We start from the raw sequence: 19,745 nt of genomic DNA on the forward strand, positions 1-19,745 counted from the left end.
CGCCTCATAGGCAGTCTTTTACTAACAACAGGTTAATGTCTTATGTGAATCACGGTTATAATAGACATTCTCTATCAAGTCGTAGACTTATGCCTGCTATTTATCATATTTCCCCTATTGAACCTATATATGGTCTTGCTCGAGATCGTGCAGCCTCATTACATACTATTGGATCTGATGGAAATTCGGTGGTCGAAAGGTTAAAGATCAACCCACGAACTAATATAGTTTATGTAAATGATGATGCTTCTGATAAGGATATTCCTTCGGTCTCCGAAATGGAGTTTGACCTCAACGATTCTTAATGTTTACACACGAAATTGATTTTAGCCCAGGCTCCCTGGCAAGAAAACATATTCAAAAAGAATTTTTTGATGAAAAATGCAATCAGTTTAAAACTTGGTTCTTTGATTCTTATAGCAAAGAAGATCTTAATTGTATTTCTCAAGAGTTTTATGAAACTTGTGCTTTACATAATCAAATTATTTATTTTGTTCCTTGGTTTATAACCACCTATTTACCTTTATATATCAATGTTATTGAACGAACTTATAAAGATGGGAGTGGTAATCTTTTGAAAGCTATCTACCCTCCTCAATCATCGTTTGTTTTGCCAAATAATGCTGGTATTACCTTTTCAGCTTTTCAAAATTTTATTGAAGAAGATATTGCTTCTATCAATATTTCTGAAATTAATAAACTTATTACTCAAAATAATTATTGGAGCCTTTATGTTAAAGTTTTGGGCGAGCATATAAGCTCTCTTGATAAAAAACTTGATGATTTGAATATTTTGATAAAAGATATGAAGGCTGATATGGCTAAAGCAAACCCTGTTCTTACTACAGATATTGCTTCTACTTCTAAAAGAAAACCCACGGTCGTTTCTACTCATGTTCATAGACGTCTTGAAATTCAAGATTTTAAATTTGGTTCTGTAAAAGAATTGGAAGAACTTCTTGATAAAAAGTTTTCTCATCTAGCTTTTAAAGAGCTTATTGATAAAAAGTTTTTTGATTTAAAATTTAAAACTATCGATCTATCGCAAGATTTTGCTGATAAAATGGAGACTACCAATAATTTTAAAAATCAAATTTCTTTGGAGTTTAATAAACTCAGGGGTTATCCTAAGAAAAATAGTGGGTATGAAACCAAGCCAAGTATGAATACCTATTATTATCCCCATCTTACTCCTCAAGAAGTTCTAATTGAAGAGCGTGAGTGGAATCAGACTAATACGTCTTACAGTGGTTCCGAAATTTATGAATGGAATCTTGATGGGTTAACGGATCGACAATTATCCATTCTTGTTCGTCGAATTCTTATGTATGCAACCATCTGCAAAAGTATTAAAAACACTGATAGGACTATCTGCAAGATGATTATGGCAGGGTTTATCGGCCAGCTTCGAGGCTGGTGGGATAACTATCTTAGTATGGAAGAGAAAGCTCCCATTATTAATGTGGTGACTACCAATGAAGGTATTGATAATTTGGGAATGGCTCTTGTGAAAAAAAGAGAAGACACTGTCTACACCCTGGATCTCACTATTTTGGAGCATTTTAATGGTAGATTTACCAACCAGTATGAGACAGTTCGTACTCTCCTTAACGGTCTAAGATGTTAGACCTTAGGGTATTTTAGATGGTATAAATACACCTATCTTAGTAGGGTTATGGAATTACCCGAAAATAAAATGGAGTATTGGAAAGCTAAGTTTATAGACGACATTCCCCCTTTATTTGTTGAAAGAGTTTGTAAGGCTCTCAGAGGCACTAATATTGAAATCCTTTATAAAGATTTAACATATGGGAAGATTATAGGAACTTGCACACAAGAGGGTTTGAATTTGTGCAATAAACTAAAAATGGCTCGACAAATTAAGATGGATAAGCTTAGAGAAAGATCTCAATTGGGAGATTTTTGTGCACAGTTCGGTTTACCCGATCCTACTGCTAAAAGCGGCAATAAAGATAAGTATCATAAGTCTCTAAGAACCTAAGGTTCTCATAACAAAAGGAGATCTCGATGAAAATCCAAAGAGGATTGAGAAGCTAGAAAAAGCTCTCGTAAATCTAATAGATTTACAAAAGACAGATCAGGAAGAGATCTATCCAGAGTGAAATGCTACAAGTGTGGCCATTTTGGTCATATTGCACTGAATTGCAAACTGAATAAGTTGAAAACCCTAGAGCTTGATGGAGAAACCTATGAGAAGGTGTATGGTTTATTGTACACTTTTGATTCGGACGACGATTACGAATCCGATTCAGGTTCTGATATTGAATTGCTTGATTTATCTGATAATGATGATAATGCTACTAGCCCTTGGACTACCTGTCAGGGTAATGATTGCAATTGTGAAGATGATGAAATTTATAAACTTCAATCGCAATTTCATGATTTTAATATGAATACAATCACTTCTGATAATGTGATTGAGCTTTTAAAGGAAATTACTAATAGTAAGCTTCGTGAGAAAATCATTGATTTAGCTACTTCTAACGAAGCAAGTTCTAGTTCTTCTAAACCTTTTGAAAGAAAGAAGAACAATTCAAATGATTTTGAATATTCATCTCCTTACTCTTTAAAGGAGGTTGATGATCGTCTTTTAAAAAGACATACTTTTTCCAACAAAGATTCTTCCTTCGATGATTTGAAAACTGAAGTTGACAATTTAAAAAAGGAGAATAAATCTCAAAAACAAAATCAGTTGACTTGTGGTCATAGAATTACTCAGATTGAGACGCATAATTCTGAAAATAGATTTTTTTAAAATAAAGGTATTGCTAAAAACCATTTTGAAAACAAACCGGTCAATCCTGATCCTAAACAAGATATGTTTTTAGGAATGATGCAAATTGTTACTGCTCATAAATGGTATGTTGTACTATTTTGATTCGTAATAGTTTTTTGATTACTATCATTGCCATGATTGATAGCGGTGCAGATGTTAGCTATATTCAGGAAGGCTTAGTGCCTACAAAATATTTTCTAAAAATTACTCATTTAGTTAAGTATGCATCCGGATATGCTTTAGATATAAAGTATAAATTGGCTAATGCAAAAATTTGTCAGAATAAAGTCTGCATCCCTCATTTCTTATTTTTGGTTAAAAATCAATTAAATCCTCCAATTATACTTGGTACCCCATTTATAAATGCGATTTATCCTTTCACAGGTATCGACTCGAAAGGTTTTTCCGCCACTTACAAAGATAATGAGATAACATATTCTTTTGTTACAGATCCGATAACCAGGGATAGTAATGCTTTAATTAATATGAAGCAGAATCATATGGATTCCTTACAAATGGAATTGTTCAGCATGAATATATTCAACTCTCTGAAATCTGCTAAAGTACAGGAAAAAATCAAATTGATTTCCGAGCAGATCGTCGTTGATATATCTGCAGATCATCCCAGTGCTCTTTGGAATCGAAAAAAGCACATTGTAACTCTTCCATACGAAGAAGGTTTCTCTAAGGATGATATCCCTACTAAATCTCGGCCCTGCCAAATGAACGCTGAGTTTTGTCACGCCCCGAGCCTACACCCTAGGAGGGACTGGCACTCGAAGACCATTGTTGGCCCCAAGTGAACCCTTGGCCTAACTTACTTACTCAGCGGAAGACTATTTGCATATTTATAATGATCAAACACTATAAATGTACTTTAAAAGAATAAACTGAACTGCTCAAACTGAACTCATAATGTTTTAAAAATAAACATTTAACTTAGCCAAAATGGCAACTCAGCTCTGAACATAAGTCAATAACAAAGTAAAGACAATTGACTAACTGACTGTCTATCTATAAAGCCTCTAAAACAACTGAGATGGATGTCGGGACAAGCCCACGACATCCTAATGAACTAAAACTAGAGAGCAATGAAAATGGATCCTCTGGAAAGCAAGGAGGCTCACAAACTAACTCTGAATGCTCAACCTGATCAACGATGCGCTGGGTGTTGATCCTGGTTATCTGCGTCTGCATCATAATACGATGCAGACCAACTGGGATCAGTACATTGAATGTACGCGTATGTGAGTTGGAATGCTAAAACAAGATATAGGCTTGAAAGGATTCTGAAAGAAACACTTACCTTGCTCTTCTCAACTCATGAATACTTAACTGAACTCATTTTGTTATAAATCAGTTTAAAACAAGTGCAATATAAAGAAAAAGGAAAATTGTTTAAAACATGATGTCAACTCAAAACCATAATATCATAAAAGACATACCATGCTTCCTCTCAAAGTTTACTTGTGCAATGCATGAATGAAGTCCCATACCCCCATTCACACTAAGCAGAACCCCTTGAGGAACAATGCAATTACTGTTGTGGGAGTTTCTCTAACCGAAAACCACCACTATGAAAAAATTTAGAAGTCCCATACCCCCATTCATACTAAGTGTATGTGTGTGTGATGAGTATTAAATAGTTGAGGGTTCTAAATTTTATCAATTCATAAGGCTCAAATATTTTAGAAAGAGCAATCAATCTTGAGAAGATAATTATATTAATGAAAAATTGATAATGTTATCTTGGAGAACATATGGAGAAAATTTATCAAATAATACTACTTTGTTGTTTTCCTTGAGATATGTCACCATGCAATTTTTCTATACTCTATTTTAGGAGATGTTGATCATTTTAATCAAGTTACATTTAGATTATTAATATTTATTTCATTTACAAATTTACTTTTTATTTTTATTTAATGATCATATATTTTTAAAATTCCATATCCTAAATTCAATTAAAATCATTTTGATAACGCAAAGCACGAATAAATTTATTGATTACATATATAAATATATAATCAAATTTAATAAGTATAGTATGGTGTGTGTGTGTGTGTTAGAGAGAGAGAGAGAGAGATATTAGTATTAAATAGTTGAGGGTCCTAAATTTTATCAACTCGAAAATAAAATAACGATGCTCTAATAATTAGGAAAGATAAATAAGCATTGAGAAAATAACTTGGTCATGGGCTTTTAGTTAATGGATAACTTTGGATCTTTGCTCTTTAATTAGTCTTTAATTAATTAGGTTTAAAATTAATATATATTATATAAGATACTCCGTCAACCAATACGAAAAAATCTATGTAAGCACTCATATTATATGTTTAAGATCAAACAATATGAAAACAAGATTTTACATTCTTGACTTCTTGATGAAGAATTGATGTCACGACCCGAGAGCACCCCCTAGTCGTAACACGGCGTATTCGACCCCGAAGGGGTCTTATACAAGCCTCATAACATTCATCCATCGAATAGGAAATAAAAATAGTGCGGAATTAAAACTTTTCTTAGTAAATCCAACAATCGTAAACTCATTTATAAAGTAGCGGAATACTAAAGTCTCACATGGCCATCTTAGACAAAACTTTATACAAGATATGGTCATGGCCCTTTACAATCGAAGTCTTAACAATAGTCTAAAATGTAAAAGAACTCGAAACATGAAATGTCCTTGTCCTTGGTCTATGAGAACATACCCAAAAGATTTCTTGGAAGAAGTCTATTCCAAGCTCCAACTAGAGAGATCCACTTAGTTACCACAACCTACACTTGTAGTAAAAACATAGAAGAAGAATGGGGTTAGCACATAAAGTACTAAGTATGATAGCCATGCAAAACATGCTCAAAAAGGACATTTATATGAAAGACATGCTTTTCTGCTATTTTGGTAAAACTTCATGACGTACAAGTATAAGAGTCATAATACTCAATCATAATAAACGTACAAGTCATTTGTCACAATGGAGACATGTTCAACATATATAACCCAACCTTTAGGCTATACCTTGTGCAATGTTTGGATAGCATCCCATACCACTATCCACACCAAGGCACCACCCTAAGGTCACCAAAAGTGAACTTTCCATTCAACCTTTCCACCTTCAACACTATACATTCATAAAGACATAAACATTATTTAAGACATGATCATCACATAAGGACCCTCACCTAAGATAACTCTAAGTCACACTTGTACAATGAGTAAGTAGCATCCCATACTACTACTCACACTAAGTGCTCCTTTGAAGTCACCACAGACTAAGAACATTCATTCTCAACAAGTAATAAAAAGGAAGTAACTCATACATATATAAAATCCAAGTATATCATGCATTCTTTCATTACATATATAAACATTCAAGTCATCATTCCTTAACTTTATTAAGAACACCCTCATTCATTAGACACAAGATCAACATTCTTCATTAACGTGATCATAAGAGTCCATTCATTGCATTAATATTATAAAGGAACACACCATGACCTCCCTCAAATGCCTACTTGTACAATGCATAGATGGCGTCCCACTACACAACCCACACTAAGTAGTACATCCTTAAGAGACCATAGTTCATTAACATTATTGTGGGGGTACAACCTTCACTGACATAGACCATGAGAGCTTGACATGGAATCCCGGTCTCACCCTCACCGGATAAAGGATTCCTACTTGCCTAAGGTAGGACCATTGTTCTTTAGCCTTAAGTGGATCTCCACTTGCTAGACCTATGTGGGCACATAGTTTATGGGATAGGGAGATTGCTACTAGATACCCCGCCTCAACTCACGTGAGGGCATCCAACTCAAGAGATTGCTACTAAGTTCCCTGCCTCTACTCACGTATGAGCATCCACCTCAATCCATATCCACTCGGTGCTTGGCATTATACCCCATAGAGTACATTACGTTCATTCATTAAAGGAAAAGAGATTGCTACTAGATACCCCGCCTCAACTCACGTGAGGGCATCCATCATAACCCAACATTCATTCATTGGAAAGCTCATAGATTCAAAGATGAGAATAGCATTTCACCTAAGAACCCCATTTCGTTCATTAGAGTACAACCAAGTATAACCTTTCAATAGACTCAACATTCATTAACATTAACATTAAGTTTCATTCATTCATTCATGTTTGTGTATGTGAGAACAGCCTTTCACATAGTCACCATCATTCACAAGTGTTAATAGAGAGATAACATTTAATCCTAACACAAGTAACTTCTAAAACATGATCACCTTTCATTCAATTAGATCACACACATCCTTTACATCACATTCCTATATACAACATCATGATAATACTTCAATTCATCAAATTAGGCCTTCAAGGCCATGATCACAATGTACATGATAAGTAAACTCCTCCACCTCTCAAGTAGATCAACATACAAAGTAAGTAAACACCTCCACCTTTCAAGTGGATCAATAGCCAAATCACAACACCACCTCAACAAGTAAATTAGGTTAAATTTCCCTTTCAAGGCTATGATCACAAACCCTCAATTCACCAATAATTCACCATAATTAGACATTGATAATGATACAATTAAATAATCTAAACCAATCTAACCATACATCCATCAACATTCATTCAAAATCAATAAACCCCATTTAGGAGTCACAATTTAGGAGTTGAGAGAAATCATGGGTTCATAGGATATTTTCATCTAAAATCATCAATTAAACATCAATATAATCATAATTTATCATTTGAAAACGTTTGATGCAAGAACCAATGAGATTTAGTGAAAACCCAACTTTTTGTGATTTGAAAACTTCTTTGAATTAGCTCCTAGAATGGAAGATTAGACAAAGATCAAAGCCACCATAACTATTAGATGAGAATCCACTAAATCCCCTTGAAAAAGTTTTGAAAATATTGATGAAATTGACCTTGGAAACTTGAAGTCTTCAATGGAGTTCTTAGAGAGAAAGTAGTTTGAGAGGGAGGGTTTTGATTTGGGGTTTTGAGTTATCATTTATTAAAATTTATTAAAGTGTGTTTTAATGACTTAAAATAGTTTATATAGGTCTATTAAATCATTATAAAATGACCCTAAACTAAAATAATTAGATTAAGAAATTATTAGACCCTCACTTACCTTGGCCGACTTCTTGACAGCATTGCAGCTTCTCACTCACGCCCACCATTCATGGACTGTGAGTGGGCCTACTGACTGTACTGCTGGTCCGTAGGTCAGCACTGGGGATCAGAACTGAAGGCCAAGACTCCCTAGACTAAGTCCTAACCCACGCCCATGACCTACGAGGTGTGGACTGGTCTAAGGGGTGTGAATGGCTTTCGTGAACCAAGTTGTTTTGACAGCTTTTTGGGCAGTGTTGGGGTCCTCCTCAAGGGCCCCTTGGGTGATCCTTGGAGAGTCGTACCCAGATGTTTAACCCCTAAATATGTTATTATAAGTATAGGAGATATTTACGTTGATTTTAACCCTTATACAACATTCCAAAACTCCATTACAAGACACTACAGCACACTAGTTCAACTTACTAGTTTCCGGGCATTATAGTCGTGTCTTGACGTTTAATCCCTAAATTCCTCAACCTTCACTCGGGGAACCATTTAACAACATTTAATCAAGTTACCAACTTCAAACTCACATGTGAGGCTCTAGTTTCACCTACTAGATTCTGTCAAGCATTAGCTAGGTCTTACTAGTTTTTACGGGGTGTTACATTATCCCCCACTTGGGAATATTCGTCCTCAAATGACACTTTAAAACGTTAAGGGGGTAACGACTCAAGACTAGCAGACCCCAATGATGCATGCATCATCAATATAAATGCATAAACATAGGAGGAAACATCAACTCCACATCAATAAGTTCAACACATAACAAGAGGGTAGGAACTACTTCTACAAACTCATCATGCATGAAACTTCCACATTTCTCATTTCATTGGAGGAACTTCCTTCTCCAAATCACTTCATGATCATCGCAACATCAATAGGCACAATTTAAGCAATTTTCTCATAAAAGCACATTATGCAACTTCTTTATGACAACACATTTAGGCATGTTCCACCATTCATCCTCATGAAGCATATAGACATCTCATATAAAAAATGCAATCAATTATGAGGAACATAAATCATGAAAACTCATTTTCTCAGTTAAACATGAATTCAAATAGAACATGCACAACATAATGAGACCATGTAAACTCAATTTCACACTGGACTCCAAAACATGAAACAAGCTACAAGGAACTCTTGGTCTCAAACTTGAATAGGAATAGAAGGAAAAGATAAGGATATCAATACTCACCACAACCTACTATTCAGCATACTATCCCCCACTTAAGGGCAAGCTCATACTAAGGTCAATATGAAAACTACTAAGCAACCTCAATAAGACATTTACACCATAAGGAACTATCAACTTACTGGTACCTTCATCCAGATTAGCTCCCTTGTCCTTGTTAGCTTGAAGCACATAAAAACGGTTCTTCCTTGGAGCATTAGGATCCGGGCCATCATGAGAAGCTTGGTTGGCCTCTCTCTTTTTTGCCATGAGTGTTGGGAAATCCCTCATCTTATGACCCTTCTTCCCACACCTAAAGCACCCATCCGTGCCGGTAAGACACTTACCCAACGTTGCTTCCCACATGTAGCACATCTAGACCTTTCAAATGAAGAACCACCTCCATTCCCTCCTCGAGGTTTAGGGTTTAACACCCTATCATTATTGATCATAGGAGAATCTTGGTTGTAGTACCTCTTTTTGGACCTAGGTTTAGTTTGTTCATCAGGCCTAGCCCTCTTCAACTCCCTATTCATCTTCCTAAGCTTTGTCTCCTCAATTTGTTGAGCATATATCATGAGCCTAGAGATATCCATATCATTATGGAGCATTGCCGCACGACCTTCTTCTTCAACCAAACTGGACACCCCCATTACAAACTTATTTATCCTAGCCCTAGAATTTGCCACCATGATTGGAGCATACTTAGAATGTTTGGTGAAGTTAAGGGAGTACTCCTTCACACTCATACCCCCTTGACGGAGGTTCATGAATTCCACCAACTTTTGTTCCCTCAACTCTAAAGGGAAAAACCTATCAAGTAAGGTTGTCTTAAACACTCCCCAATCCATCAGGCCCGCTCTCATGGGTCTCTCATCTCTCCATTGCTCAAACCACACTTGGGCTACGTCCTTCAATTGATAGGCGGCTAGTTCTGCCTTTTCTCTAGAAGATACAACCATGGCATCCACCACTTTGAACACTTCATCTATGAAGCCTTGGGGGTCTTCATCCACTTTAGAGCCATAGAAGGTAGGGGGATTCATTCTTGTGAAATCCCTAATTCTAGAAGCGAGTGTACTTACATTAGGGTTCACTTGTGGTCCAACTCCTCGGTTAGCTTGGGCCGTTAAGGCTTGAGTTTGAGTGGTGATGGCTTGGGCTTGAACCGTCATGAGTTGGGTCCAAGTTTGGAAGGCAGCCTTTATCTCCACATTAGACATGGCCCCTTCATCATCTTGAGCTTGAGGTTCTTGAGGAGCTTGTCCACCTTGAGGGCCTTGAGGGGGAACCTCCTCATTGACATTCTCCTTTTGTGCCCTCCTTGCATTAGCCCTTCTTGTATTCATATTCCTATAAACACAAGAGAAGATTAGAAAAAGAACACTTATAGAACGAAACTCTAAGGCACGACTTCAAAAATAATGAAACAAGTGTAACTTTCTATCATCATATACCCTCTCGCTCATAGATGAGTCGCGACTCACACCGATGAACAAGACTCTACTAGACGTGACTTGTGAGACATCAACCCTAAAATATTTCCCAAAACCTTGTACTCTGATACCATGTTTGTCACGACCCGAGAGCACCCATTAGTCGTAACATGGCGTATTCGACCCCGAAGGGGTCTTATTACGATCCTCATAGCATTCATTCATCGCATAGGTAATAAAAATAATGCGGAATTAAAACTTTTCTTAATAAATCAAACAATCAAAAACTCATTTATAAAGCAACGAAATATTAAAGTCTCACATGGACATCTTAGACAAAACTTTATACAAGATAGGGTCATGGCCTTTTACAATCGAAGTCTTAACAATAGTCTAAAATGTAAAAGAACTCAAAACATGAAAAGTCCTTGTCCTTGGTCTATGAGAACATACCCAAAAGATTTCTTGGAAGAAGTCTATTCCAATCTCCAACTAGAGATCCACTTAGTTACCACAACCTACACTTGTAGTAAAAACATAGAAGAAGAATGGGGTTAGCACATAAAGTACTAAGTATAATAGTCATGCAAAACATGCTCATAAAGGATATTTATATGAAAGACATGATTTTATGCTATTTTGGTAAAACTTCATGACGTACAAGTATAAGAGTCATAATACTCAATCATAATAAACGTACAAGTCATTTATCACAATTGAGACATGTTCAACATATATAACCCATTACCTTTCCATAACGCTTCATTTAAAGTAACCCTTAGGCTATACCTTGTGCAATGTATGGATAGCGTCTCATACCACTATCCACACCAAGGCACCACCCTAAGGTCACCAAAAGTGAACTTTCCATTCAACATTTCCACCTTCAACACTATACATTCATAAAGACATAAACATTATTTAAGACATGATCATCACCTAAGGACCCAAACCTATGATAACTCTAAGTCACACTTGTCCAAGGTGTAAGTAGCATCCCATACTACTCACACTAAGTGCTCCTTTGAAGTCACCATAGACTAGGAACGTTCATTCTCAACAAGTAATAACAAGGAAGTAACTAATACATATATACAATCCAAGTATAGCATGCATTCTTTCATTACATATATAAGCATTCAAGTCACCATTCCTTAACTTCATTAAGAACACCATCATTCATTAGACACAACATCAACATTCTTCATTAACGTGATCATAAGAATCCATTCATTACATTAACATTATAAAGCACACACCATAACCTCCCTCAAACGCCTACTTGTACAATGCATAGATGTCATCCCATTTCACCACCCACACTAAGTAGTACATCTTTAAGACACCATAGTTCATTAACATTATTGTGGGGGTAATCCTTAACCAACATAGATAATGATAGCTTGACAAGGAATCCCGGTGTCACCCTCACCGGATAAGGGATTCCTACTTACCTATGGTAGGACCATTGTTATTTAGCCTTAAGTGGATCTCCACTTGCTAGAATTATGTGGGAACATAGTTTATAGGATATGGGGATTGCTACTAGATACCGTGCCTCAACTCACGTGAGGACATCCATCTCAAGAGATTGCTACTAAGTGCCCCGCCTCAACTCACGTATAAGCACCCACCTCAATCCATAGCCACTCAGTTCTTGGCATTATTCCCCACGGAGTACACTACATTCATTCATTAAGGGATAAGATATTGCTACTAGATACCCCGCCATAACTTACGTGGGGGCATCCATCCCAACCCAATATTCATTCATTGGAAAGCTTATAGATTCAAAGATGAGAATAACCTTTCACCTAAGAACCCCATTTCATTCATTAGAGTACAATCGAGGATAACCTTTCAATAGATTCAACATTCATTAACATTAACATTAAGCTTCATTCATTCATTCATGTGTGTGTATGTAAGAATAGCCTTTCACATAGTCACCATCATTCACAAGTGTTAATAGAGAGATAACATTTAATCCTAACACAAGTAACTTCTAAACATGATCACCTTTCATTCAATTAGATCACACACATGCTTTACATCACATTCCTATCTACAATATCATGATAATACTTCAATTCATCAAATTAGGCCTTCAAGGCCATGATCACAATGTACATGATAAGTAAACACCTGCACCTTTCAATTGGATCAATATACAAAGTAAGTAAACACTTCCACCTTTCAAGTGGATCAATAGCTCAATCACAACACCGCCTCAACAAGTAAATTAGGTCAAATTTCCCTTTCAAGGCTATGATCACAAATCTTCAATTCACCAAAATTAGACATAGATAATGATACAATTCAATAATCTAAACCAATCTAAGCATACATCCATCAACATTCATTCAAAATCAATAAACCCCATTTAGGAGTCATAATTTAGGAATTGAGAGAAATCATGGGTTCATAGGATATTTTCATCTAAAATCATCAATTAAAAATCAATATAATCATAATTTATCATTTGAAAATATTTGATGCAAGAACCCATGAGATTGAGTGAAAACCCAACTTTTTGTGATTTGAAAACTTCTTTGAATTAACTCTTTGAATGGAAGATTAGACAAGGATCAAAGTCACCATACCTATTAGATGAGAATCCACGAAATCCCCTTGAAAAATCTTTGAAAATATTAATGAAATTGACCTTGGAAACTTGAAGTCTTCAATGGAGTTCTTAGAGAGAAAGTAGTTTGAGAGGGAGGGTTTTGATTTGGGGTCTTAGGTTATCATTTATTAAAATTTATTGAAGTGTGTTTTAATGACTTAAAATATTTTATATAGGTCTATTAAATCAGTGTAAAATGACCCTAAACTAAAATAATTAGATTAGAAAATTATTAGACCCTCACTTACCTTGGCCGACTTCTTGACAGCATTGCAGCCCCTCACTCACGCCCACTGCCCACGGATCGTGAGTGGGACTTCTGACCTTACTGCTGGTCCGTAGGTCAGGGCTGGGGCTCAAAAATGAACGCCAAGCCTCCCTATACTAAGTCCTAACCCACCCCCATGACCTTTGGGGCGTGGACTGGTCTAAGGGGCGTAAATGGCTTCCGTGAACCAAGCTGTTTTGACAGCTTTTTGGGCAGTGTTGGGGTCCTCCTCAAGGACCCCTTGGGTGATCGTTGGGGAGTCGTACCCGGATGTTTAACCCCTAAACATGTCATTATAAGTATGGGAGCCATTTATCTTGATTTTAACCCTCATACAACACTTCAAAACTCCACTACAACACATTACAACACACTAGTTCAACTTACTAGTTTTTGGGCGTTATAGTCATGTCTTGACGTTTAACTCCTAAATTCCTCAACATTCACTCGGGAAATTATTTAACAACATTTAATCAAGTTTCCAACTTCAAACTCACATGTGAGGCTCTAGTTTCACCTACTACATTTCGTCAAGCATTAGCTAGGTCTTACTAGTTTTTATAGGGTGTTACAATTGAAGTGCATCTTCAAGAACATAAGATTTTACATTCTTGACTTCTTGTTGAAGAATTTAAGTGCTTCTAATTTTTTTTTTAATAATAGTAGATTTTGATGTGACAGTTTAAAAGTAATTTTTTTAAAAAAAATTAACCGAATCGTACCGATACCGAAGAGAAATTGATAGTCCGATCTGACTGGGATGATTTTCAGAAAATCTATTTTTTGTTATATGATATAAAATATTCAAAAAAAAATTGAGATGATATATTTTTTAAATAAATAATCGACCGTCTCATTGACACCCCTACATTATATCATAAAATTAGTATAATCTACTAATTTAGGCAATCTATTATATTATATCACTTTCCTAGTTGAAAAATTTACTTTCCAAGTCCCCTCGACCCCCCATCCCCATCCCAACTCCATCCCTTTATATGTTTCCCTCTCATTTCGAAACCCTTCTAACTGTCTGAAGTATTTGCAGAACTCCTAAGCAGAAAAAACATTCAACTAATTCTCTCAAATCTCCAAATTTTTCAAAGTTCAAATCTTTACAAAGGAAGACACAAAAATTGATTCTTCTTCTGTATTTCATCTTCAAAGAAAAAAAAATCATTTTTGTATCTATTGTTTTTCTCATAATTTCAAAGTATACCCTTTTCTTGAAATTCCTAAAAATCATTATTTACATTTTAATTTGATTCTTTCATAATTTTTTCATCTACTAGAAGCCCTTAATGAACCTAGAGTTCTCATACCTCCATTCTTGATTTCTCTCTAGTTTTTGTTGCTGTTTTTTTACTTCTCACTGAAAAAAGTAAATGCAAAGAATGTACAAACATCACCTGATCATGAAGCTTTGAAAACCAAAGAAGTTGGGAAAAACAATGTTGATTTTTCATCAGTAAAAATTGAAGTTGAAGAAAAACCAAAAGAAAAGGATTCGGGTTTGGATGAACGGTCACCGGTTCAGGTTGATTCCGATTCATTGATCATTATTGTTGATTCTGGTCAATGGGCTGTACTGTTTCTTCTGATGGTGATGGGCTTTCATATTCTGATTGGGCTGAATGGCCTTCTTTAAGGGAAATTGTTGTACCTATTTCTTCAATTAAGCCCAAAAATTTCAAAGAGATAGTTGAAGAAACTAGGCCTATTGAGAATAAGTCTTCTAAAGTGGTGGTATGATTCTAACTTTTAACCTCTTTTAAGTTATACAATTTACAATTTTAGCCTATTTTATGACATCTTAATTCTTAATCAATCAATTGTGTAGTGAAATGGCGCGGGTAGCCACTTTCAATCTCTTTCAAGTGATACAATTTATAATTTTATCCTATTCGTATGACATCTTTATCAATCAACTTGGCCTATTTTTATGACATCTTTATCAATCAACTATATAGATAAATAGTGTGGGCTAACCAGTTTTCATCTCTTTCAAATGATACAATTTACTATGAAATAGCATGGGCTAACCACTTTTAACTCTTTCAAGTGATATAGTTTATACTTTTTGCCTATTTTTATTACATCTTAATCAATCAACCATTGTAGTAACTTAGTCGGGGCTAGCCACTTTTAAGTTTTTTCAAATGATATAATTTTAGCCTATTTTTATGACATCTTAATCAATCAACTACTGTAGTAAATTTGCCAGGGCTAGCAACTTTTAAGTTGTTTCAAATGATAAATTTGTTTCCTATTTTTAGGATATCTTAATCAATCAACTATGTAGTAAAATAGATAGGGTAGGTCCTAACCACTTTTCAGCTCGATAATTGAGAACTAGCTAGCCATTGTTATAATATTTTTTTCAATTTAAATAGTCACTTTTAAGTGTGGGCTAACGAATATTCAGTAGACATTGAGATATCATACATTACCAAACAGTCTCTATTGTGTGTATTCTCAGAGGCGGCTCTAAGGCTTGGCCAGTGAGGCCATTGCCTTAGGCCTCAAAAATTTGAAGGCCCCAAATTTGTTTAAATTATTACTATTATTAATTTTATTATATATTATTATAATTTATATAGATAATTTTTTTATTGTATATTTTTTGTTATTATTTTTTTGAGAGTAATTTTTACCAATAATTTCATAAATTCTCATAATCTTTTCACTCATTATTTGATATATTTGTTTTAACTTGCAATTTTAAATTTTATCCTTTTTATATAGGAGCTAGTTATATATATTGATAACATAATGAATTTTTTTCAATCTTTTCTTAAACTACGTGAACACAAAAATATTCATGCACAAGTTTTATTTTTTTTAATTTAATATATTATATGAAAATTTTATAATTTGTTTTAGCTATTCACTAATGAGTGCTACTTAATGGAATGAATTATATCTTTTAAAAAGAATTATATCATTTAAATTGATAAAAAATTTGGATATTTTTGTTACTATCCATGCTCAAAACCTCAACTATTAAGTTATGCATGTTCTTTTCTTTTTCTTATTTGTGATGATAGCCAAATTAAAATTTTAATTTGAGTTTTAATGCTTAACATCGATAATCCATCACTTTTATTTTTTGTCCTCTTCTTCCTTTCTTTTTTTGGTGTGAAATTTGATATTTTTTTGTCGGAAATGATTAATCTATTGTGTAGAAAATATATTTTCTTGTTAGTTTATAAATTTTATAAAATAAATTTAAGGGCCTCTTAATAGAATTTTGCCTTAGGCCACGAGAACTGTTGAGCCGCCCATGTGTATTCTATATATTAAATCTTGTTGTTTCCGGTGCTTATGTTATTATCTGATTTTAGGGAAGTGGCATGTGTAACTTAGGCAACACGTGTTTTCTGAATGCGGTTGTGTAATCTTTTATGCACACCGTAGTATTGCTTCAGCTACTTGGATCGATTGATCATGTATCGCCATGTGATAGTAAGTATCAACTTATAATCTCCCTTTATTTTGAACTATTTTGAATGGTTTTTACCTTAGTTGATTCATCTTATTTCTTGTTGCAGATCACATGATCGGATTTTGTGTAGTTTGCATGATTCGAGATCTAGTTGACCTTTGTATGTCTGGTGCCTCTGATTATGTCTCGTCGAAGAAAATTGCTAGCCACTTGAGAGGTATGCTTTATCATATCTTGTTTGTGATTTAACATGAGATATATTTGCATCTTGCGCACACACACACATGGAAATGGGTGGATTAACGGGAACCTATGTTCCCGTCCCTAAACCACTTATAGTTAACCCTAGTCATTTATTTATTTTCATTTGAAGTCTACTTTAATCCTAAATCAAGGGCTGAAATAACATTCTCATCAATGAAGTACATGAAATATAATTTGCATAATAGGATCGTTTTTAAAGTAGAAAAACTTATCAATCGAGGACAATCGTAAAATTGTTATAGTATAGTATTGATTATAGTTTGTTCTTCAACTTGTGCTTTGTGCCTGTGTGCCAACTATGTACCTTATGTTTCTTTGTATTCCTTAACTTTGTGAAAATATCAAATTTTTCGCCCGATTTCGGGTTGTATCAACAAGAAGATGCACATGAATTCTTACGGTGCTTTCTCAATAAACTCAAAAATTGTTGCTATAATTTGTTGGGTTATGAGGGTGATTAGGGCGTCATGCGGAAGCTTACAATTGCAAACCATAAAACAATAAATTAGACGACACATAAAACTATACTAAAAGACATAATATTATTATATGATATGACCAATTGGCCTACATGATTAAAAACTAATAAAAAGATATTAAAACTGTAGAGAGTAAAATCTCACCATAAACAAAAGTCTTAAATGTCTATATTGTGGATGTTATTGTGTTCTGCTACAAGAATATGGATCTTCAATTTATAGATCTCCAAACTTTCCTCTAAGGAAAGAATAAACCAAATATGGAAGAAAATTATATTTCCTTTCAAAAAAAATTCAAGCATTTATGGTAATACTTTGACTTTTCTTTAAGGAAATAAATAAACTTCAAATAAGGAAAGAAAATCAGGGCTAAACCATAACAACTCTCCCTTTTGGCTGGATTTTCTAGACAAAACTTGATCCGTCTTCTTCACATGAATGATATCTTCATTCTTTACATAAACTTCATCACTGCTGCTTGCCATAGTTAAAAAATAAAGTTTAAAATATATGGGTTAAAAATGGTTTTAAAATATTTTATTTTTATTTTCAAAGATGCAGCAACAAGAATGTTGAAAATATGGTTTTAATATTTACTCCACATGTAGCTGGACAAAAATCTTTTTTATCATCAAATTAGTTACAAATTGATTTGAAACCACTTGAGCATGCCTCAACCTCATTCAAGCATTAGATCATTGAACCATGTGTTCTGATACCACTTGTTGGATTATGAGGGTGATTAGGGCGTCATGCAGAAGCTTACAATTGCAAATCATAAGACAATAAATTAGATGACACATAAAACTATAATAAAAGACATAATATTATTATATGATATGGCCAATTGGCCTACATGATTAAAAACTAATAAAAAGACATTAAAACTGTAGAGAGTAAAATCTCTCCATAAACAAGTCTTAAATGTCTATATTGTGGATGATATGAGAATATGGATCTTCAATTTATAGATCTCCAAACTTTCCTCTAAGGAAAGAATAAACCAAATATGGAAGAGAATTCTATTTTAATTTCAGAAAAAGTTCAAGCATTTATGGTAATATGTTGACTTTTCTTTAAGGAAATAAATAAACTTCAAATAAGGAAAGAAAATCAGGGCAAAACCCTAACATAATTTAGAGCTACAAGATAACATTGTGGAGGAGGCCTTTGTAGGTCGCTTTGTGAGCAAGGTAAGCATTTACATATTTTTTATCTCAATTATTTTTCATTTTTTAAATTGCTTTGTAGTGCTTTTACTTGAGTCGAGGGCTATCAGAAACATCCTCCCTACCTCCTAAGGTAGGGGTAACACTTATGTACCCTCTGTATATCTAGCTTGTATATATGGAATTTGTATTGTTAATTTGTTTTCTTGATTTGAAGCTCCGATGTTGCAATTGTGGTCATTTATTTGTCACACAAGAGCCTCTAATCGACATAAGCTTAGAGATTGAAGACGTTGACAGTGCACCAACAGCACTGGAGTCCTTCACTAAAATCGAGAAAATTAAGTATTCTTGTGAAAGGTGTAAGACACAGGGGCCATTTGAGAAATATCTCCTCGTTCATCGTGCACCTTCTATTGCTGCCCTACATTTGAAGAGATTCAAAAATAACGGGATAGTTGTTCAGAAGGTGGATATGCATGTTTCATTTCCGCTGGAACTGGACATGCTTCTTTATACATCCAAAATCAATAATGTGAGTATCTTCATTTGGAATTTTATGTACATTTTATCATTTGTTAGCAATTAGATGATGATGTTTCAAAATTTTCCTTTTTCTCAACAGGAAGAAATAAAATACGATCTCTACGCAGTTATAGTGCATTTCAGATCTTCTATCTCTTTAGGACACTATTACAGCTTCATTCGTTGTGCTCCAAATGAATGGTACAAATTTGATGACAATTAGGTATGGAAAATAGTAGAATTTCCTTATTTTGTTAGAAATATTTTGAGTTCACGACAACCAACTAAATATTTTGTTTTATTTTGTCATAGGTTGTTTTTGTTGAAGAAGATTTTGTTTTAGCAACTGAGGCGTACATTATGTTTTATGCAAAGAGAGGCACTCCGTGGTTTTCAGATTACGTTCAAATCCACGTGCCCTTAATTTGTCAATCTTTTTGTCCCCACTTCTCCG

At 34.5% G+C, this 19,745-nt stretch overlaps 1 protein-coding gene across 1 annotated transcript; it reads left to right on the forward strand.

Moving 5' to 3' along the window:
* The first annotated feature begins 14,987 nt into the window (after positions 1-14,987).
* On the forward strand, positions 14,988-19,514 carry LOC125842885 (ubiquitin carboxyl-terminal hydrolase 20-like). Its single transcript, XM_049522168.1, has 4 exons — positions 14,988-15,155; positions 18,849-18,899; positions 18,984-19,301; positions 19,392-19,514. The coding sequence occupies exons 1-4, from the start codon at positions 14,988-14,990 to the stop codon at positions 19,512-19,514; spliced, it is 660 nt and encodes a 219-aa protein (XP_049378125.1).
* The last annotated feature ends 231 nt before the right edge of the window (positions 19,515-19,745 follow it).

This window comes from Solanum stenotomum, chromosome 10 (genome assembly GCF_019186545.1).
Source record: "Solanum stenotomum isolate F172 chromosome 10, ASM1918654v1, whole genome shotgun sequence".
Taxonomy (NCBI): domain Eukaryota; kingdom Viridiplantae; phylum Streptophyta; class Magnoliopsida; order Solanales; family Solanaceae; genus Solanum; species Solanum stenotomum.